General features: G+C 40.9%; 3 protein-coding genes across 8 annotated transcripts in view; 2 read left to right on the forward strand and 1 right to left on the reverse strand.

The window, feature by feature from the left end:
• Positions 1-6,436, reverse strand: part of fbxl17 (F-box and leucine-rich repeat protein 17) — a 236,721-nt gene extending 230,285 nt beyond the window's left edge. Inside the window, exons 1-6 of the mRNA XM_028578848.1 lie at positions 6,005-6,436; positions 4,326-4,834; positions 3,195-3,575; positions 2,866-2,988; positions 2,397-2,654; positions 2,103-2,234 (exon numbers count right to left, since the gene is read on the reverse strand). Of these exons, the coding sequence (XP_028434649.1) occupies positions 2,103-2,234; positions 2,397-2,654; positions 2,866-2,988; positions 3,195-3,575; positions 4,326-4,814 (1,383 nt within the window). The 5' untranslated portion in view covers positions 4,815-4,834; positions 6,005-6,436. The remainder of the gene's footprint in view (positions 1-2,102; positions 2,235-2,396; positions 2,655-2,865; positions 2,989-3,194; positions 3,576-4,325; positions 4,835-6,004) is intronic.
• A 151-nt stretch (positions 6,437-6,587) lies between these two features.
• On the forward strand, positions 6,588-8,373 carry prxl2c (peroxiredoxin like 2C). Its single transcript, XM_028578844.1, has 6 exons — positions 6,588-6,881; positions 7,188-7,256; positions 7,401-7,454; positions 7,530-7,635; positions 7,725-7,859; positions 7,982-8,373. Exons 1-6 carry the CDS (start codon positions 6,669-6,671, stop codon positions 8,110-8,112), a joined length of 708 nt encoding a protein of 235 aa, XP_028434645.1. The 5' UTR covers positions 6,588-6,668; the 3' UTR covers positions 8,113-8,373.
• A 567-nt stretch (positions 8,374-8,940) lies between these two features.
• cdc14b (cell division cycle 14B) lies at positions 8,941-23,083 on the forward strand. Of its 6 annotated transcripts, none has more exons than XM_028577310.1 (16): positions 8,941-9,301; positions 10,470-10,560; positions 11,424-11,499; positions 12,101-12,190; positions 12,291-12,367; positions 13,067-13,133; positions 13,217-13,367; positions 13,464-13,694; positions 13,864-14,002; positions 14,917-15,082; positions 15,206-15,303; positions 19,603-19,650; positions 19,761-19,883; positions 20,525-20,693; positions 22,139-22,204; positions 22,358-23,083. In XM_028577310.1, exons 1-15 carry the CDS (start codon positions 9,199-9,201, stop codon positions 22,160-22,162), a joined length of 1,653 nt encoding a protein of 550 aa, XP_028433111.1. In that variant the 5' UTR covers positions 8,941-9,198; the 3' UTR covers positions 22,163-22,204; positions 22,358-23,083. The 6 variants fall into 6 exon arrangements, 5 of the variants coding, with proteins under 5 accessions (XP_028433111.1, XP_028433108.1, XP_028433110.1 ...); XM_028577307.1 differs by having other exon boundaries at positions 8,942-9,301; positions 19,758-19,883; XM_028577311.1 differs by lacking the exon at positions 8,941-9,301 and adding an exon at positions 9,972-10,297 and having other exon boundaries at positions 19,758-19,883.
• Positions 23,084-23,087: the final 4 nt, after the last annotated feature.

The raw sequence follows: 23,087 nt of genomic DNA on the forward strand, positions 1-23,087 counted from the left end.
TCATGCATATTTTTGGATCTCAAATTGCCAACATATTCAGCCAAACTCATTTTGAGACTGTAACTGTACAACCATTTTCCCTCAAAGCAACCAAATCGGTTTATTTTTCCTGAGAACTAGGAGGAGGGAGCCTTAGGTAGTCTTTAAGCTGTAATAAATATCTCAATAAATGGCCTCTGTGGAAAAATGAAAGGTAAGTGTTTCTGGGTCGTCTTAAAATGATGGTTTGGAGTAATTTACCCTAGGGTCCTTTGCACCATGACCTCGAGCCAAACACCCCCCCAGAAGCTTTTTTCACCTGGGTCTAACATTGGGCGAGTTAGCGTAGAGTAGCGTCAGCAGCTGAATAGCTTAGCGCAGGGGCTAATGGACCCACGTTTGTATTTCTTCTGTATAAACTTCTGGTGTACTTACAAACTTTCCAATCCATCGTTTTATGAGTGCATAACCTATATGTACTAGTGTAGACCTTTGGTATCATTTCGGGCATTATTAGTGGGGTCATTTACGAGATACAAACGTGGGTCCATTAGCCCCTGCGCTAAGCTATTCAGCGGCTAACGCTACTCTACGCTAACTCGCCCAATGTTAGAACCAGGTGAAAAAAGCTTCTGGGGGGGTGTTTGGCTCAAGGTCATGGTGCAAAGGACCCTAGGGTAAATTACTCCGAACCATCACTTTAATTCCTGCCAAACTTAATGATCATTTTAGGCCAAGCAACCAGAGAGCCTAGACATAACAATTGCCATATAGGCTCAGCCCATTTCTCTTCAGCCTAATGACAGGAAGCTAAAATAACTGCAACGACCTGAAAAATGACACTGCTGCGCTGAAATGTTATCAGCAACAATATTAATCTCTCACCTAGTGGTAATCGCTTATTTCATATACTATTAGGATGATGAATGGGATTTTAACAAACTGAGCTATTGTTAACAACTTAAAGCGGACTAATTCATCAAGGTCATAATTACTCATGGACTGCAAAGAAATATTAGCAGGAAAAAGTGCAAGAGCATTAGCTAAGGATCTAAATAGAAGGGGGGGAGAAACAGCCAAGGGGGGAGAAACAGCCAAATTACTATTTCTGTTCTCTTTCTGTATTATTATTAAATACTAAATGACAAATAAAGTAAAAGACAATACGTGACTGTAATTGTGAGGAGATGTACACAATTCAGCATTAGTATAAACCAGCTGTGGTCTACAAAAAGAAAGCAGCTGTTTTCAGAAATTGGAAAACAGTGACATCTAGTGGTGGTTTAAAGTGAAAAGGGAGTGAAAAAGGCAGTTCAGCTGACTGAAGTCATGAAATATAAAACAAAACCAGCTGTGATAATGAGATCAGTCATTAAACTGATTAAGGCATTAGTCAGCCAACATATGTACGCACCCACATATCTGCATTCACATAAACATGTGGGTGGTGTTGATATGAACCACATATATTCAAGCATTAATGAGTTACAGTAGTTTAAAGAAAATAGCATCCCCTCATTAAAATGGCCGGGTTAGCTCAGTTGGTAGAGCAGGCGCACGTATATAGAGGTTTACTCCTCGATGCAGCAGCCGCAGGGTCGACTCCGACCTGCGGCCCTTTGCTGCATGTCATTCCCCCCCTTCTCTCTCCCCTTTCGTGTAATCATCTGTCCTGTGAAAATAAAGGCCTAAAAATACCCCAAAAAATAATCTTAAAAAAAAATAAAATAAGTATAAACTAAAGACCTCCAAGTTCTGATCTGATCATCATAAGACTGAGAAGCAAAACCAAAATGAATAAATCCGTACAGTAACAGTGCACTTATTGAGAGAAGGCCCATCAGGTACAGTTTCCAGCTGTACTCGTGCATAAATTCTCCAACATAACGATAACCGACAGTAAGACATGCAAGAGATAGAGCCACTGCTCTGACAATATTCTTATAACCCCAGAATATCAGTAGTGGTTACATAGCTAGGACGAGTACCTATGGAGAGCCTATGTAAGATAAATGCACACTTCACATTGCCAAACAGAGACACAGACACTTTGGCTCCTGTACGAGCAGAAACCATAAAGCAAACCCGGAGAAAAAGCACAAATCTGAGACCAGATGACTGACCAGTTTGTTCTCTTGCAAGTAGAGTCTCTGCAGTTTAGGGCATCCTCTAGCCAAGGCCACCATGCCTTCATCTGTGATACTGTAACACTGACCCAAGTGGATGTCCTTCATCTCACTGCAGTGCTCTCCCATCTGAAGGTAAACGTGACACATTATTTAGTATATGTAAGATTACATACTGGAAATCTCCACTTCACTTTTCATTTGTAAGCAAAAACAACAAATGATGAATAGTGGGTGTATCACAGACAAGCAAAGATCTAAACATTGAAAAAGGAAGCTTTGAATGGATACCTTTTTTAGTGCTTCATCCGTCAGTTTGTCCTGGTTGCCAACATGCACCTTCACCAGCAGAGGGCAGTGTAAAGCCAAGGCCGAGAGGGAAATGTCACCCAGCTGCTTGCAGCGGTACGCCGTATACTTCTGCAGGCCTGGACAGTGTGACGCCAGGGAGGACACACCATGGTCGTGGACCCCTCTGCAATCCGAGATGTTAATCTCCGTCACATTCTGCCTCCGAGAGGCTATTTTCACCAGGAGATCATCATTTACCTGGGGAACACAAGGAGAGATGAAAGTCAGCAGTAAAATAAAAAATAAAAAATAAAAAATACTCTCTCCTCCTCACTGCCAAAGTATTAACTTAATGTCAAAAATTCACAATGTGAAAAACAGATAGTATACTGCTCTACTGATATTAGAGAATTATTTCTGAAGACAATGGAGTCTCAGACAAAAAAAATCCACTACCCTATGTGCTTACTTGTTGTAGGCCACTGAGGTCGATTTGCTTCCAGAATTGGAAGTCCAAGCAGAGGTCCCTCCAGTACTTACACACCAGAGAGGCACACAGACAGCGCTCCTTCACTGTCAAGTGGGAGAGCACCTGCAAGGAGGCAAAAGAAGATGTCATACACAAAGAATAATCCATTCAGCAGTCATGTTCCCAGTCTAGTAAAAGCCATTCAACAACCATTCAGATGCTGTGGCTCAGTTGTCAAAGTATTTATTGTGCCAAACCAATGAAGAAAAAAAAAAATCCATCAGTAAACATAAACGAAATGCCAATTTAACTCTTTGATGAACTCTGACCTTGAGAAGGATGGAGGAAGGCAGGTGGTTGATACTTGAGTGATCAGCAGCGTCAGAACTTCGCGCCTGGCAGTCGTCATAATGATGCAGGCAGCAGGGGGATGAGTCTGAACTGTGGGGCAAATCGGCATGAAGACCCAACCCACAGCAGCCGTCAGCAGGTGAGGAGGAAGAGGAGGAGGCAGAGGAAGAGGAAGCGGAGGAGGAGGGAAGTGGACAGAGGGGAAGGTGGCAGTGGCCAGTTTCAGAGTTTGAGGCAGCCTCTCCCCCTCCTCCTCCCACTCCCCCGTTCTCCAGCACTCCGTCAGGGGCAGCGAAGGCGCAGCGCGGCTGCTTACAGGGGGTGCACCTCTGCACCTCGGAGCACTTCCTCTTACACACCTGCACCCAGAGACACACACAGATCAGCGAGGTGGAACCCGATTTTCTTCAGGCAAGTAGAGGCAGATTTGAGTGCAAAGCCTTTAAATACAACTGCAGTGTTGAAGAACATTACACCGCCCACATTATGAAACACTGAATCCAAACAGCACCCTTTACCTCGGATACTCGATGAGAGCAAACTAAACTGTGGCTTTGAGTGTGAAGTTTGACTTGTGACTGCTGCAATTCTGTTATTACATATCTTATATCTGGAGAACACAAAAAACCTACTGTGTAATGTTTCGCTTTAAAACAGTCAGACTTTTGTTCAAGCTTTGAGCGGATTGAAATCTGTCTTTTTTTTTTTTTTTTTTTTTTTTTTTTTACTTACTTACTATTATAAACAGTGGGCTGCTCTCCTCCAGTTATGGTATTGGTCGACAGACACATTTTAGTCGATTTAATGGTCATTGGTCACCAGCGGAAATGTTTGCAAGTGGTGTCGAGCATCATTTTTGACAAATATTCTTTGGTCTTAAATAAGATTTTAGGAAATCCTTACGCATGACTGCATTCATCTGGGGAGGGACACTTTTCTTTGTTAAAATACATAAGTAATCAGTCTAAATCCTATGGCTACAGACACCCCTATCAACCAATAGCAGCAGCACTGGTAAAGCATGGCTGTTTAGGCCATCTGTACAGATTTGGGTCAATACTCTATCTTCAACAGCTACAACGTTTGGTACTGCTGCTGCAGCTCCCTACCATCTCAGTGTAGTCGTTGGTGCAGCCAGGCACAGGTACAGGTATGGGCACGGTCACAGATACCACAGCGGTTCGGAACAGCGCCGGCGGTGGAATCAGTTTGGCAGGAACAGCTGATAAAAGGCTCCTCCCTTGGCCCTCCCAGATAACCAGCTCCCGTGGTGACAACAGGAACTTAGAGCAATCCTCGGGAGATGTGAGCGTTACGTATCGCTCGGCGAGCTTCGAGGCAGCTGCTGCTCCAATGCCAACTCCGGCCACACCAGGGACACCGATTCCAGTGATGCTGTTGTGACGGCACACAGCGCCGTTGACACCGGCCTCCAAATGGTCGCTGTCGTCGTCAAGACCGCTGCTGTTGCTGTGGACAATGAAGCAGAGCATGCAAGGCAGCTGCAGGAAACAGTTCCTCTTCTTCTTCTTCCTATGATGTAACTTGTGTGTCCTCTTCTTCAGGCGGTAACCATTTTTCGAGAGAAGATGGCCCATATAGATGACTCAAGGAAACTCTAGAACAAAAAAGGAGTCAACTCATTATTCAGGAATATTCTAAGGACCTTGAAGATCACAGTAGAGCAGGACAGGGTATGATTGTTGGTGTCAATACAATACCTGAGTTTTGGAACCAATACAAAAACTACATTTTATTTCAGTACCTTTTTCTTGTTAATTTACCAAAACAAGACAAACATCTCAAACACGGCAGCGTTTACGGTTGTCTTAACACAAGCAACCATACAAGACCTTTGCCGACATAACGTTGGCAAAATTATGACTTAACCCAGTGAATATCTATAAAAAAGAATTTGTAAACAAGATCTAACTTCCAGTACATGACAGTTTTCAACAGTCAAAAGCATTTGTTAGAAAGAGATCCCTTCACAACCAGTATATGGACAGGAGAACCAACTACAGCAACCAATGACTCTAAATATACATAATAACATGTGTTATTAAGATAGATCTGAGAAAAGCTTCTCCTTTAAGTGTCAAGGACAATCCAGATCTATATAGTGAAACAGCTGGGAACATGAAAATAGACTGATGGTAGCCAACATTGTCTTTACACTCCCCATGTAGCCTAGTACACATTACTAGAGTGCACAGCGAAATCCTAGCTTGGCATCATGATGGAACTAATATCATATTTTGAAAGTGAAGTCTAAACCTATAGTATAGCACACAACAAAAGAGCAGCAAGCTTTATAGCCGTGGTGTCAAAAGCATTTGTCTTGTATTATTTGTGCTATGAATACATTACTTGTCACACGTTAAACCCCTGATTACGTTGTCTACGTTAGAGTTACGTTACTATAGCAAACTTGTCATACAATAGTCTAGCAAGAAAACCGAATGAAAAGATGTAAACATGGAACAGGTGGTGGTCATTTGTTTAAAACACACACACACACACACACACACACACACACACACACACACACACACACACACACACACACACACACACACACAGTATTAACGTGACGGTTGTGTTGTGAACGAAGTCACGACAGGTGAATGTCTAATATATTAGCTCCAACATCTCCGACATATTCACACCCTCTTTTGGAGAAAAAGACACGTTCCAGTGCTAACCTAGTGCAGCTTTCTGCAGGCTAGCTTGCTCCATTACTAGATGCTAACTTAGCTGTGTAGCCCCAACATGAAACATGTCTCACCACTTCACACGGCGCTCCCACACTCCGGACGGTACTCGCATAATACTGCTAGGCTGCACGGTCAAGATGTGTGCTGACAAGTCCCGGACGGAGAGGCGCGGCGGCGAGATAACCTGCTACTGAACCAGCGTAGTGTTTACCCAAACAGTGGCAGCTCTGGCTCTGCTGCTGCTCTGGAGGACAGCACTTCCGCACCAAGAGAGCAGCGGTAAGGAAGCCGAGGAGGGCGATTCGTAATTCGTCATGGTGACTGGATGAAGGATGAACCTGCCTGCTGAGGGGCCTTGTGGGAGATGGGATTGAAGCTGAAGCCGAAAGAAAGTTCAGGCTCAAGTATCCCTAGCCCCAGTTTGTGCATGATCATAATTGTTTTACTATGTCTACTTTCTCAGAATGGCATGCACACATCTCTGGAAATAATCTGCAAATCAAGTGAATTTAAGTCAATATTAACTAGGCCTATTATAACTATTAGCCTATAACTTTACTTTGCTGTTCATTTTAAGTGACATGTTCTGCTCTCTCTCTCTCTCTCTCTCTCTCTCTCTCTCTCTCTCTCTCTCTCACTCACACACACACGCGCACGCACGAACGCACAGAGTTTATGGGCGTGAATGTATGGCCACCAGCTCTTCAAGCCTGAACGGCAACTCCCAAAATAGCAATGCGAATTCGGGAAGCCTCAGAAAAAAAAATGGCTGAAGCAGTTTCACCAATAACTCGACAAGTATATTCAGAACATCGGGCAGTTAGGAGCCCTTCTGTCGATTTTCGTCTTGAAGACGTCGAAGATTGTTTAATTTACGACCGGCATGGAGTCTCTGATCCGTTCAAGAAATTATATCAAGACAGGAAATCGGTCATAATTTTCGTGCGGGTACGGAAAAAACTTTGTTTGGCTTAACCTTGCTGGCGATTCATGGGCTACACTGCCTGGAGTAAAATCATTAGAGGCTAAAGTTTATAGGTTGAGCTTCATAAATGCATCACTTTAGGCAACAGGTAGGCTAAGCATCAGCTTTGCTGGACAGATGCCCCAACAGCTTCCTATGCTATGATGGCAATGGAGGAATGGAGAGATCATATCAATAGGTGAAGACGGAGAATAGGTGCAAGATGAGAGTTTTAAAAAGTAATGTTTTCAATAGCCTATTGACGTATTATGTACTGTATGCCCCTGCAGAATTTCTTGTGCTACAGCTGTAAAGAATATGTGGAGGATTTGAGCAAAATACCTAAAGAAGCACTGGAGGTAAGTCCTGATCCACGACGATGAATGCACTGGAGGCAATTGGCATAGTTGCACATTTTACATGTGAATCAGTTAGTAGTGATAGCTTTGTAACATCTAAATTTTTGATTCTGAAAACCCACATGTGGATGTGTGTTGTTGCAGGATGCTGACATTAGACTAGTTGTGATTGGCCAGTCTGCTCACCATCATATAGAGGTAATTCATTTATTGATTCTCATGTATAATTTCAGTCTGCCACACATGCTGATTTAAGTTTTCAATCTTATCTAGCCTTTCTGCTCATTGACGGGGTATCCTCATGAAATATATGTCGACCCAGAGAGGTGCATTTATCAAAAGCTTGGGATGAAGAGAGAGGAGAAATTTACGGACTCAGGTAATGGCAATAACAGTAGAAGGCCATAAACCCAGCATATTTTGAGATGGTAAATAATTGAATCTTTGTGTTTGTTTATGTCTACATAGCCAACCCTAGTCCCCATGTGAAGTCTGGTATCTTTATGGGACAAATGAAGAGTATATGGAGGGCCATGACTAGCCCTGCATTTGACTTCCAGGGTGACCTACATCAGCAAGGTGGAGCCATCATTGCAGGACCAGGTAATCTTTCCTGTCGCTCTCTCTCTATTTCCTTGTAACTCTGCTCAATCTTATTTTCTCTCTCTGCCTCCACTGTTTTATATCTTTCTCTTTTCCTCCCTCACTCTTTCTTCTCTCCGCAGGCTCTCATGTTCATTTTTCCCACTTTGACATGAACCGTCTGGATCACATGCCCATTAACTGGCTCCTGCAGCTCGCCGGAGTTCAACAGACTCTGGACTTCAGCGATAAGCCAAAGATCGTCCATGTGTAGCCAGCTGGTCGCCTTCCTCCCTCTCCCCACATCACTGTTTGGGCAACAAATAGTTTTTGAGTCTACTGTTTATCACATCTGTACTGGGACGCTGCCTTGCCAAAATCTTGGATAGGTCTGAAATGTACAGTCTATGTTGAGTGTGAAAATTCATTCTTGACCAATGGAAACTGTGTAGTTTGACAAAAATCTTAACTCAATGTCTTCTTCCTAAACCCTTTGTCTCCTTGTGAAGCACAGGTCATTAACAATTCTTCTCGACCGAAGATATATATATATATATATATATATATATATATATATATATATATATATATATATATATATATATATATATATAAAGTATAAGTTGTCCTTGAGAGAAGATTGTTTTTGTCAAAATACACCCTGTGGGGTGAATGTGTGTGGTTGAGTGTAAGAGGGATATGAATGCGTTACATTTTTCATTTTATACATTTTCTATCAGTTACGTCTTATGTTGTGTAATGATGGTCTTCTACTTGTACAGTAGTAAGATGGTTGCATTAATATTTATTAACACTTTGTGTGGTGCACTTAGTAATATCACGGAGTCTTCTTTTATATTTCCCTCATATCCACAGTGTTTATTGCAAGTAAAGTTGTATTGCTATTTCTAGGCTGCATTTGTCTTGTTTGTGTCATGCTACATACACTCTTTAATGCGTGGTCATAGAACTAAATGGAATTCAACCCCTGTAGGAGTACGTTCCCTTCCCAACGTTATCAATACAGCTGCTGCAGATGAACAGTAGAGGGTGGGAGCTGGGCATCCAATCCTGATACGTCACATGCAGGGGATTCAGAAAGCAGAAACCTGCCCCTGCTCATAGGCTCATAGACGTCACCGCCACAGTGAGGCTGTAGCAGGCAGATCCTCGGTTGACACATAGGCGATACACAATACACACACACACGCAGTTCCAGATCATCAGCAGCAGGGCAGGAGCAAGACCATGCCATAGCCTAATAACGCAGCAAACAAAACTGGGACAAGCCGCCGTACTGCGAAGCGAAGGTCTGTTAGCAGTTGCTCAGGAATGTTCACCGTGCAGCCCTGAAGACAAAATGAAGCGCAAGAGCGAGAGGAGACGAGCCGAGTCGAGGAAAAAGCGCTGTGCAGCTCCCTCAGAGGCGGAGTTAAACTCTGATATTTACACTGAGATAACAGGTAAGAGGGTCTGCAGGATGAACCTTGTCAACTTTTAGCCTACTAGGCAAATATGTGATTTAGACGCACGCAGCAGGCTGCGCATGCACAGCATTGCGTTTTAAATGACCTGAATGAATGAGTCCGTTTTGGTTTTTTTCCTTCTTCCAGCTTTTGACCTAATGGCGACACGTCTGTCGCTTTATCGTCAATGCACTTGGTTTGCGTCGTTTTACCATTACATGTGCACAAAATACACAATGTGTCAGCAGTTCAGTTTTGCGCTGATATTTATTTTTAGTGAAAGAAATTGCACCATAACTTCGCTTTGTCTGCACCATGTTGTTTTGTGGACTTTGTATGGAGATGGACTGGTGTGTCATTGTCATCAATACCACAGTCAGCCCAGTGTCAGTGGCGTCCAGCGTACATTTTCAAACCTTTATGGCGTTTTTCTTGGCTCTTCTTGTAGTAACATCCTTGCGCAGCTCTAATCAGAGAGAGGGAGGGTCGTCGAAGTGTAAATCACAAATTTGATTGGCTGAGGGATCGCCCTAGCAACCGTTTGGGCAACGTTCCCGGGGCCTATCATGTGTCTCAAGTAGAGAACTTTAAACTGAAACGGGCGGGGCAGAGCACTACTGACAGGCTGTTTCTCCAGTCATGTAACGTTCTGCATCTGTCGCAGCCAATAGCGTCCCGCCGAACAGGAGGTGATTCATATTTTTTTAAGCAGAGTGCGCAGTTGCACAAACTCCTTCCCTCTCTTCGGCTGTTAAGTTCCTTGTCCCGGAGAGTTATAATCAGGCTCAGAAACATTTTTGATAACGCTTTAATTTTTTTACTTGCTTTTTTTAAAACTCCGTGCGCAATATCTGTGGATGTTTTAATCAGTATGCACAAGTCCTCGTGAAGAAAATCAACATCGTACGTTTCTCTGCAAAACAATCATGTTCAGAACTGTGGCCAAGATGACCGCGGACGATGTTTCGTCCAGATGTATTGAGTTTATCAAGGGTAAGTTGCAAGAAATTACATTGAAGAAGTATTTGTGTAGAAAGAATTGCTGGTTTGAGGGAAATCTGAGACAACATAAGTTTGCACGCATGGCAATAAAGCAAGTAACTGCCTCTTTATGTTGTCGCCTTATCTCCCCCCCTCTCTCCCTCTCCCCCTCTCCCTCCTGCAGATCAACTCTATTTCGCCATACTAAAGCAAAAGATCAAGAACACAGCTGAACGACACTGTTTCTGCATAGATGAAGAGCTGGCATATGAGAAGTACGTTTTCAGTCTCATCACATCTTTGCATATTCAACATGCAGCTCGTTGCTGCATTATTTCTGTGCTTTAGCCCTGACCTTTGCACTTCTTCGAGTGCAACAAAAGACATTTTTCAATCGACCCACAACGTCTAACCTTACACATTTTGTTATCATTGCAGTCCGCTCAAAAAAAAAAACTTCTCCATAGCGCTGATTGTGAGAAGGCTTGCACATAACAAATTCAGAGCATAGTGATTCTAGTTTTAATTGTATTAGTAAGAAGTTACTCAGACTATTCAGATTTCTTTATACCATAAAACGTTTTGTAACTCAAACGTCATACAAACATATATATATATATATGTATGTATGTATGTATGTATGTATGTGTGTGTGTGTGTGTGTGTGTGTGTGTGTGTGTGTGTTTATATGTATATATGTGTTGGTGCAATGTTTAAGATAAAAAGGAAATTACCCTTTACTGTTGGAAGAAATCCAAATGACCACAACCGCATTAAAAATGAAAGGCAAATAAAACTTTTAAAAGCACCTTTTTTATCAGTGCACGGCTGTTTAAATGGGCTGTTAGATTGGCGTCAGGAGATGACGCGATCGGCTGACCTTTCGGAACCATTTTTGTGCCAGCGGTACAAAACAGAGCCCTTGTCTTTGCAGCTTTTTGTCCTGTTCTGAGTGACCGACTTTAGCATCAAATGCTTCCAGATATAGTCTTTACTCTGTCAGTGATTTTACTGTTTGAGTCTGAGGTAGCGGATTCTACCCAGTGAAACTTCCCCAGAGACCGTAGCTGGTTGCGTAAATAGCCACTCTGACACACACTCTTCTCCCTCTCTCCCTCTCTCCCTCTCCCTCTCTCAGCTTCTATGCGGACTTTGGTCCCCTAAACCTGGCCATGTTTTATCGCTTCTGTTGCAAGCTGACAAAGAAGCTCACGGTACAGTAAACTGCTGCTCTTAATGTGTACTTCCTGGAAATGAGACTGGGAGGCAAAAGCCAGGTCAATCAATATCTATTTATCCCTGCAGTGGGTAGTCAAAAATAAAGTAGTGTTATAGTTTTTTTGCATGCCGGTCAGTAACACATGTCAAGTTTTTGCAGTTATATTTATAGCCCAGATGTCCCTGGTTTGTGCCAACTTGTATCACCACTGTTGCTCTTTGTCAAGGCAATTTGTCTCTATCTGGCTCATGACGTGATTTTCAAGGCTGTCACTTAGCTGACGTTTGGACACAGATGACTCAACCGCTCTCATAATTCTCTGATTCTCATATTTGTCTGATATCTCATAATTGTCTGATGATGCCCAAAATGTTTTAGCTTACAATTGTGTTAATTGCCATTCATCCCACCACCTATGTAGAAAAGTCATTATTTCTTTTAACGAGTAAAAGTCCTTATCAATGAGGAATTTACATTTGTTGTACAGCCACTGTAGGTTACTGTAATGTCTACATTTTAATATTCTAAATTTGTAAGTGAATTAAATCCGCTATCACCTGTCAGGTCATACGTGTGCTTTGAATGTCTCTTCACAGTCCATTACGCTCTCAAGAAAGATCATATTTTACACCTGTGGAGATCAGAAGAAACAAGCCAATGCCGCCTATCTAATCGGCTCTTATGCAGTAAGTGGTGAACAAACACGCATGTTACATATAGCTTGTGAAATGATATCTGCATGTAATACAAGACTCACTTGCTGATTAGACATTTGTGTTTTTAAAGGTAATGCATCTAAACATGATGCCAGAGGATGCCTACAGTCTGCTGGTGTCAAGGAATTCAACATATATTCCATTCAGGTATAAAGACACTATTACTGTCTGTCACATTTAGCTTGGGCTCATATTTTAAGCAACTGCAGAGTGACTGCAACTTGGGCAGGGCATTGTATGGTTTCAGTATCCACATTGTCATTTACAATAGTCAAATAGAATATTTTGCTTTTTGAAGACCAATTTCAAAGACGCCTAAAGAGTTTGTGTTTTAAAAAAACAAACAAAGTAGCCTGATTTTAGATACATTTTGGCTTTTGCTGCAGACTGCCCAGTGAATGACTAATCACAATCATTCTCAGAGCAGACTGATCTGTTTAGCAAACATAACATGTTAAAAACTTTCACTTGTTTTAAAGAGAAGAGAAACTTTTGACAAGAATTGTTGGTGAAAGATTGTTGCATCTGCTATTTGGAAATAGTTTGGATATAAAAATTGTCTCCATCTATATCTAGCTTTTAATATATAGCAGAGAAGTGTATCAAAAACAAAATCACAATGTTAATTTTTGTCTCAACTGCAACACAAGAAAAGGTTCAAGGACCCTCGTGCCCTGTTAGTATTACTGATTTATAAAATGTTTATAGAAGATACAGAACGAGACATTCGGAGAGCGGGATATGTGAGATAGCAGTTTATATCCTTGCATTAGACATATTTAATGGGAAATAAAGATCCTCAGTGTGTTGTGCTGATAAAGACTGTCCGTATATTTGATGTTTCAGAGATGCTTCGTTTGGAACCTGCATGTACAATCTGAACATCTTAGATTGTCTTCGTGGCGTTCACAAGGTACGTCATTTTAATTTTGATTTATTTTTCTTTCTTGCTTCGTCATGCTCCTTTTTTATGAAATTAACTCCCTACCGTACCAGGCTCTGCAGTACGGCTGGCTCGACTTCTCCAACTTTGATGTGGAAGAATATGAGCACTATGAGAGGGCAGAAAATGGTGACTTAAACTGGATCATTCCAAAAAAGTTCCTTGCGTTCAGTGGGCCTCACCCAAAAAGCAAAATAGAGAATGGTAAGTGAAAGTCAAGTTTCTAATGTACTGTTAAAGCAATGTCCTTACCTTATTTTAACACTTTTTATAAACTAATGCTTTTCCCCTTCCCTTTAGGGTACCCTTTGCACGCTCCCGAGGCCTACATCCCATACTTCAGGAAACATAACATCACCACTATCATCAGACTCAACAAGAAGATGTATGATGCCAGGCGTTTCACAGAATCTGGCTTTGAGCACCACGATCTGTTCTTTGTGGACGGGAGTACACCAAACGACGCCATCGTCAGGAAGTTCCTCAACATCTGCGAGAATGCAGAAGGAGCCATTGCTGTCCACTGCAAGGGTACGATTTCTAACCCTCCTTCACAGTGCAAGAAACGTTGTGGATGGCTGGTTATAGTTGGCGCATGACACTTCTACGCTTGTAGCTGTATAGACTGTGCTCAGTGTCCTGTTATTGCACAATTAAAGGCCTTACCACTTTTTTTTTTCTTTTTTTTTATTACTTTTAGCTGGTCTGGGGAGGACTGGCACTCTGATCGGCTGTTACATGATGAAACATTACTGCCTGAGTGCTGCAGAGGCCATTGCCTGGATACGGATCTGCCGACCAGGGTCCATCATTGGGCCTCAGCAGAACTTTGTTGAAGAGTAGGTGTTCACTGAAGCAGCATTTTCAAAATGTCACAGATTTTAAATCTTAAGTATTTCTCCTTATTGAGAGATATGTATGTATGTATGTATGTATGTATGTAGTGTGTGTATGTTAAACAACATACAATTTGCAACATGATCATATCCCCCCCCCACACACACACACTTCGTCGTGACCACCCACCCAAACAAAAATCTGAAAAGATGACACAGTAACTATAATATTCAAGACCATACAATAAAATAATAACAAAATGGACAATAAACCAAATAAACGTGTAAATGACAACACCATAAGCCTATCATACTAGGCATGGGCCGGTATAGGATTCTGACGGTATGATAACCTTCAGCAAAAATATCACTGTATTGCAATTACAGCTTTAAAATGTATTATAATTTTTTTAATCTCTGGGTAAAAAAAACCCCCACACTGGCAGGGAGAGGGATTTCTAAACTGCAGTTTTTCTCCTTGACCACTAACAAAAAACACGTCATACCTTAGGAACGGTGTGACGGAAAATGTTAGTGGTTTTGAAACCTTGACTTTTTCAAACCGCGGTATACCTTGAAAACGGTAACCAGCCCATGTCTACATCATACATGTCTCTCCCGAGCTCAAAGCTTTTTAGGAGAACCTCCAGAAAGCTCAGGTTGCTTTCCCCATTTTTTAATGTAGACATCCAAATCTAGCAAACCTTTTTTGTATGAAATTTTTCTGAACGCAACCACCCTAGCCATGCTTATGATTGGTGTACCAAAATATGACCTATACATTTTCCCAACTGAGCCAAGCCCACTTCAATCCACTGAGAATCTGCAGAAAAATCTGAATAATAAAGGCGGTGGTGGTACTGGTTTGGCAAGAAAAGTGAGTTCATTTTGTCGTTTGTTGACATCTTGTTCTACAGTAAGCAGAACAGTCTGTGGGCAGAGGGAGATGTTTTCCGGGAGAAGATGTTAAATGAACAAGTGAATGGCAAGATGGCTGTAACCAGGATCCTGTCTGGTGTGGATGACATAACCATCAACGGGAACAACAAGAACAGGGCATCCAAGAAAGAAGAAATGGACCTGGTGAGTTTTGAAATGACGCTCTTGCCACGTTTTCAGGTACAGACTTTGCTGCATAATGTTTGTAGGCAAAAAATGGGATATTCTACCATTTTGCCTATTCATAGCTTTTTCTCTGTTTTCCAGTATAATGATGACGAGGAGAGAAATGGCCTTACACAGGGTGATAAACTGCGAGCTCTGAAGAGCAAGAGGCAGGCCAGATCGTCCTCCGGTTCCCTTTCGTAAGTACCCAGACAGCCTGCAAGTCTCATCCTGCATCACGCCGATGTGTTCTATTACTGTCAAGTGAGCGACGCCTCTCTTTGTTAGTGTCTGATCATTACACACATACAGTAGTTTTTGTTTTTCAAATCAAAAGTAACTCATGATTTGAAAAATTATGATTTCATAAAGACCATGAAGTGACCGTGTAGGATTATATTTGTTACATTTCATTTGATGAGCTTTCTCCTTTCCTCAGTGTTTATTCAGCGTGGTTAACTGTCCTTTTGTGGCTGTTTGGGCTGCTACTCGTACCACAGCAGTTTCATCATAATATCTGAATTTGTCATTAAATGAAGGAACCCAGGCGGCATCGCCGTATTATTTGGCTTTGTGTCCTCTTCTGGTTCTCTTGATTAAATGCCATCACACACAGATCAAGTGTAATATAAATCATGCCATTTTCATCTATACCGAGTGAGTAACGAAGATGAACAATAAGTTAAGGATGTAGTGGGTCAAATATTAGAGCGAGTGACAAAGTTGTTTGGACTGGATTGCAGTCATCTGAAAGTCAATCTTCCAGATTTTTCTTCTTTTTTTTTTTTTTTTTTTTTTTTTTTTTTTTTGGTGCGGCCTGGATTCCGAAAGGCACAAAAGATGTGGAAGTTAAAGATCTAATCGATGGGTTAGTTCTACTGCAGGATTGGTAATCTGTAAAGTGCCTTCAGTCAAAAGCTTTAAAATAAATCTCAAGTAAATCTAAAGGCCAACTCAATATAGAGCTTTCTAATTATTAGGTTATCATGCCACAATGCCCTTGAGGTACATTTTTTAATTGGCAGCTTTTTGTTGAAACGAATCACTGGTACAAGACTGTGCAGGTATATTTAAAATGTTGAGGACTACAATGTCCATAGCACTCCATACCCTTGCTAAAAAATGATTTTATCAGTATTGTACAGGCAAATTAACGGAAGATAATGACAAAGTGTCTTAAGTGGCCCAAATCAGATTTTTTTGGGGGGTCAAGTGACCAGGTCAGACTCAAAAAAAGGTCTTATTTTTCTTTTTTTTTGTGTAGTTTTTTTTTAGCACTTGCTGAGATGTTATGGCTGCCATTACACAAACCTTTTGAAATAAAAGCGAAAAAATGCTTACTTCCTCCATAACCTCCCTAACTTTAGTGCAACAGAGTGCCACGTCTGATGTTATTGTTGTTGTTCTTTTGCTCACGCGGGTCAATTCGAATCTGCAAACCATTCACACTGGAATCTGATATAGGCCACATTTTAAAAGGAAATGTGAACAGCCAAACAAAAAATCGGATCTGAGCAAAAGATCCGAATTAAGCCCTAAGACTCGCGATGTGAACGTAGCCTTTTTGCGAGGAGCAAGCATTAGATAGAGTACAGTTGGACGACTGTAACATGTGACCAGCCAGCTCCATGGAAGCATTGTGTGTCAACAGGAGATGCTAAAGTGCTAATGCTAACCCCCTACAGTTATCTGAACAGTATAGAATTTTTTCCTGTTCCTGTTGTTTCCTATCTATCTAAAGTCCATATCATTTGTGCCCATGTAAATCCAGCTGTGGAGGGTTGGGTGTCGGCATGGCTGAGAGTGGTTGACTGGCCTCTGCCAATGTATCCATATGGCTTTGGCTTTTGTTGTCCCATGTCAGGCAGGTGGTAGTGTTCTGCTGCAGCCTCATGGGCATGGTGTGGCCGATGTGTTGCCTGCCGTTCAAAAGATAGCTGAGAGAGACAGAGTGGGGGAGAGGAAAAAGAGAGAGAGGATGTGAGGTTTTGTATGATGGAGGTAAGTGCACGTCACTTCCTTTTTTTTAGCTGACATCCTCTTCCTGTAGAAATGGTTGCTATGCCAGTGAATGGTATGGCTGATTTTTATTTATTTTTTTCTCCTTCTTTTTTCTTTGTTTGGATGACCATGGTGTGACATGGATATGCACTTATTGGATGCATTACATTTTACTCGCCTTCCATTATCTGCCTCTAATTGGACACACCGAGCTGATCTGCTTTGATATTAAGGCTTATCTGAGCTCTCCTGAGTTACAGTAACACTCTCAAGTTGAGCCTGCTGTACTTGTTAACAACAGCACCAATTTTCAACTAATCATGGTTTTACATACGATCTGGATTAGTTGAAAATGGTTTAGTGCTTGGCATTGCATTGCTGACTTGGCACGTCTCGAGAAAAAATGTTAGTAATTCTCGTTCTGATCTGCGGTAGGTACTACTACTTCCTTATAGTTTGGTGAAGTAACTAACTTGCCTGCTCAGCCATTTAAGCTGTAGGTGTTTTTGGAAATTGCCAATAGTACTTTGGTGTGTTGCCTGAGGTGTTTTTACTAGTGTAATTAGCTGCATAAAATGGCATTGATGGGATGGGAAATTCCTCCTGATCCTCATTCTAATTAAAAGGATTCTAAAACGGAGGTAATTGGTAATTCTTCATCCGTTCTCAGGAGGGTGTTGAGGCAGAAGGGAGATTTGCTCACACTTTAGACCATATGCCTTATCAGTGTATGCGTTTATACACCAACATCTAAGTTCCAGCTCAACTTCACATTCTGGCTCCACTTTTGTTTTTATTATGTAATACTGAAGTGCATGTTGAATTCCAGTGACGATTAGAACGACGATTACATGAAAACGTTTTTTTTTTTTTTTCTGCCTCTTTCATGCATGGCAACGGGCATGAAACCCTTGGGACATGCACGCATGGACATGCGTGTCTAACATGTAATTAATGTTGGGCCGGGTTGTTTTTTTTTTTTCCATTGCTTTTGTGACTGGATCAGTGTACACATACCATCTGACCTTTTGTATTGTCCTTTTAGGTTTTTGTCTCTGCAAGCTTTTATAAATGGTCTGTTTTTGTGAAATAAAAAGATACTTAAATTTTTTGTTTTTACTACTTTGCTCTTATGAACAAAGTATTACAGCTCAACCGATATCTTGGCAGGCTGGCTATTTGCTCATTACAGATATAGCTATCAATGTATATTTTGGCAGAAATTGCTGTCCAAGTGTTTGTTTGTTTGTTTTTTTTAGGCTGCAATTTTTATTAACTTTTGTTGGTTTTAAAAGACTTCTTCATTTGGTTATTAATTGTGATTTAGATTTCAGTGGCGTTTATTACTAACAATTTAATGTTCTCTAATCCTATATCTACTGTCTTTCTTCTACTACTACTAGTACTACTACTAGCTTCTTCTTTTTTAAACCCTCAAATATCGACACCTACTTCATAATTCCCACACTGGTGGAGTTCTAAGTATAAAGCAAACTGCTAACCCATCAGAGCAAGTGAAGAACAAAAACTTGCTGACTGGCACTGTTGGATGCAAGGCTCTTTGAAAGGTATTTCATCTAATCCAGTCCCAGTGGAAAAGCAGAACATCAGAGGCTTTGTGTCCTGCCCGGACGTCTCTTGTCTCTCCTTCCTTTCCCCCTTATTCCGTTTGCTCTTGATGTTGGATTTGTCCTCCTTTCAGATGGCTGGTAGCCATGCTGCTCTCCTCCCTGTGTAGCCTTGCCCTGTGGTGGATTGTGTATGGCTTCCCTTCTCCCATCCTGCATTTCTGTATAGACGGGTTAGGATTTCAATGAGTTCTACCGCCCGTCAGCCCCAAAAAAACCTGTCCTGCCCCCCCCCTTCTGGAGCTCTAACTGAGAATGCTGTAAGTGAGCCCTGAGTTTGTTTTTATTCCCAACCCAAATCAGAAATTTGTTCAAAAATAATCCTCTTGTTACTTTATTCTTTCTGCAAGCACAGTAAACTTAAAGCTGATGAGCAGAGCCAGTTTAAAAAAAAAAAAGAATCTAAAACATCCGAGGCTCCTGTCATGTCATTGTCACCATTTTCTGTACGTAGTGATTTTGTCCTACTTTCACCATCATCCTGTTATTTTTAAACATCATGCTTTGCTGGTTATTGTGTTGACTGGAGTGCCAACTCTTAAAATTAAACCCTGCCAGACTGTTAAGCCTTCGTGATGAAAATGATAACTTTTTGAAAATTCAAATGAAGCCCCTTAAGGTGTTTAGTGCCACCCCCTGGCTTTTTCTGGTATAACTTGGCTTTACTAATCCTACCTGGCTGCTGAAGCTGCAATAACGATCTGTGCACAAGTCTAACACTAATAAGATTTTTTTTTTTTTTTTTTTTAAACTTCCTTGCCCATCTCCATACAGTCTTTTACTCCTCTGTCCTGTCACGTTTCCTCTCATATCTCTCAATAAATTAAGTTTAATCTAATGTTTACTCTCATGTTATTTGTGTTTTCACAGACAAGAAGAGAATAAGATTCACACCAGGTCTTCATCACAGTCCCTAAGGTAAAGTTTGACACACACACACACACACACACACACACACCATGTATACTTACACTCTGACCAACAACATGGCTCAGACTAATTAATGACATGTGTCTCCTCTGCAGCAGGGTCATATTGCAGGCCAGTGTTCAGGGCTGTACAGCCAGCGTCAACCCCTTGGCTCTGTCTGACCAATCAGACAGCAGGAAGAGGACTAGAACCTCACTGCCAGCAAACGGACTGGGAGGAAGGTCAGTGGTTGCATTTGACACCCAGCACTCTTAATGATAATCCTGGTGATTTTTTAATTTTTATATATTTTTTTTTATTTTTTGGAGAGAAGCAAGAGCAATAAACCCTACATAGACATCACATATTTTTTTTGTTTCTCTGTTTAAAAGCAAATAAAAAGTGGAGACTGGTTTAACTTGGCTTAATTATCCGATGTCTATCCGATCAGTGGCAGCTCTGATTGGGAAAAAATACACCTTTTTAACATTCTCTATAAGATTGACCGTAAGTAAATAAAGCAAAGTGTTTAAATTTAGAATTTACATAATCATAAAATTATTTCACTATAATAATGAAATAAAATTGTTGTCACACATCTGATTCACATGCTGTTAAATGTGCTACACCAGAAACAGTGGTTTCAAATGATTATAATAAATAAAGAATTAATTATATATTTAAAGAAAATGTATGTACCAGTTTACAACCGTGTGAGAAGATTGATTTCATTATCCAGGACTGGGCTGCAATATCTAATACATTACATTATGTTTTGATATGTTTTATGTGAAGTTGACACACCCGTGAAAAGCAACCAAGAGGCTATAGCCACTCGTGGGTCCTTGTGGAGTGAATTAACAGCTTCCCTTCTCTCTGCCAGCTCCCTGTGCCACACCAGACTGGTCAGGTCCCTAGGCAACTTACATGTAGTGGCTGGCGACAGGGAGCCAATGTGTTGGGAGCCATGTGGCAGCCATAGAGACACAGCCAGTGCCACAGCCAACACAGGCCCTCTCATCAACTTAAACATGGCACAGGTCCACCTGCAGGCAAGCTCCCTCAAACCCGCTCTGAGCCACAAACAGAAACTCCTTTTTTGATATTCAGTTTTGACATGTTCTCTATGCTGTTTGATAGGGAGTCATATTAAAGTCATATTTAAATGGTCATATTAAAGTCATATTTAAATGGTTTAGCTACAGTTTTGGCAGCCATAGGATGATGATGATCATTTCATTGGTGCCTGTGTAAATCCAGCCAAAATTCAGAGGCTCAGCACTCTCCCTCTTTCTCCTCTTAATGCTCATTAATCACTAAATGAACTAAGGCTGGGACACATCAACAAGGATTACATGTTTTTAAATAAAATCAAATTGTGGCTTATCCAAAAATTCTTTTTAATCAGATGTTTTAGCCAGATTCAATTTTTAAATGTAAACCATTCTGACCTGACACCAGGATGGCGTCTTTGAGGTAGTTGTGAGAAAAATGATAGTTGACAGCGATAGGGCTGCTCCCTCTTAGTCCATTAGTCGACTAATCGGTTGTTTTGGTCTTAGTCAACTTAGATTTCTTTGGTCGATTAGTCATGTTTGATGCTTTTTTTTCCTGCTGAATGACTTATTTCCAAGAAACGTACGAGCACATCTCTGGTAAACACAAGAATTAAAGTGGTGCTTTTGCATGACTCTTTGCAGAGAAACTGAGATTCACAGATCTGTCGATTAAATCGACTAATCAATTAGTCGATAGAATTGAATGAATGTTAGTCGACTAAGAATTTCTTCAATCGAGCACAGCCCTAGACAGCAGGTGGCCAACTGATTAACTTAAATGGTTACTTGATTTTATTTAGGTTACTCATAGAAACCTTTGACATAAGTTGAAGTTGGTTTGCCAGCATTAAACCATAAAATAAACCAATATGTCTGTCGAGACATTATGCGTAACAAAATCAAACAGAAGTCAGTTTAGATTATTCTTGCTATTTTCCAACTTAATACTTTATTTTTTGTACTGTTAATTAGTTAAAGCTTGCTAGGGTTACATCCTTATCATCAAACATGTTTCATTTCAATTAGTTAACTAAACTGGTTGTCTGTAATCTTGAATTTAACCACGATGGTGCAACCCAGCCACGTTCTTCTTTAGTGTTGTATTAACATTATATATAGATTTAGCCTGACCTTGTGCAGAACTAACGTTTAGTAAATCGGCCCCTGCTTTATGTACCACTGTCAGGTCCCCAAATAAATCTCCACCTGCCTCAGTGTCCCTGCTGCTTCTTTCAATAGCTTTCCCTGCACGTTCTCTAACAGCAGCAGGTTTCCTGCTATGACTGGCTATAGCTTTTCTGGACTCTGCTGCTCACTGTGTCTTCTACCTCTGGCCTGTTATCCCCACTCTGTAGCCATGTCTGCATCCTTTACTGGTGTTAATCTCTAATGTTTATCTTCTCTTTCCCTCTCCTTTTTTTCTTTCTAACACGCAACAGACGCACTGTCTCCAAAGGACGTAAAGCTCGCAGTTCTTTGCAATCAATTCGATTTTCCAGGCTATGGTATCTATCTCCTCTTCATTTACTGTATTTTAAATGTCTGATTTGTGTGCATAAACATCGATTGCATAAATGACAAAAAGTTGACAGATTAATTGTAAGTGTAAATGAATGAAATGTCCCTCTATTAACACTGACTGTGTTTGTTTTCTTTAGTCACTCCATACCCAAAGCTAGAGCTCCTCTACTCCGGTGAGCCTGAGGATCTTCACATGAAATCCAACTACTATACAGCTGTACTACGCTTTCAATAGACATAAGTTTGAGAAAAAGTTTGGAACTAACCAACTTTGTGACATGTAAATCATTTATACATTAAATTGTTTGATTACAAGTTATTTTACCCATATGGCACTTTTAAATTTTTATATTTTAACAAAGCAGACATACTGAGTTTTAATCATTGCCTGGTTGTTCCTACTTATTGAAGCATGCAGTAGCAAACAGACATGTGAATCCAAGAGACAGCCTCCAAAATAAGCACTGTGCAGCAGATACTGTGGTGTATAAGATGGGGGATTCACCGTCCATGTTTGGCATAAACCCTATTCTTGGCATGGCACAAGGCAGTTTGCCTTGGTTGTAGTTGAAACACCAAGTCCGTTACAAGATACAGTATTGTGCTCATTTGTACCTCCAGTCCCAATATATGGCTTGCCATTTTACTTGTGAAGCTTTTCAGCTACTTATTTCAAGACTGTAAATATGGCAACATTTGATATACTCAGTTTGTATTTTTTAAATATTTTGTACTGTTTGAATCATGCTATGAAATAAGCCAATGGTCCTAAAGGGGCCTTGTCTCTAACTCACGTTCATAATCCACTGAAGACATTTGCTTGAAGCACATACTTTAAAATAAAAATGTACCAAGTAAATCTGGCTG

This window comes from Perca flavescens, chromosome 5, assembly GCF_004354835.1.
Source record: "Perca flavescens isolate YP-PL-M2 chromosome 5, PFLA_1.0, whole genome shotgun sequence".
Classification (NCBI taxonomy): domain Eukaryota; kingdom Metazoa; phylum Chordata; class Actinopteri; order Perciformes; family Percidae; genus Perca; species Perca flavescens.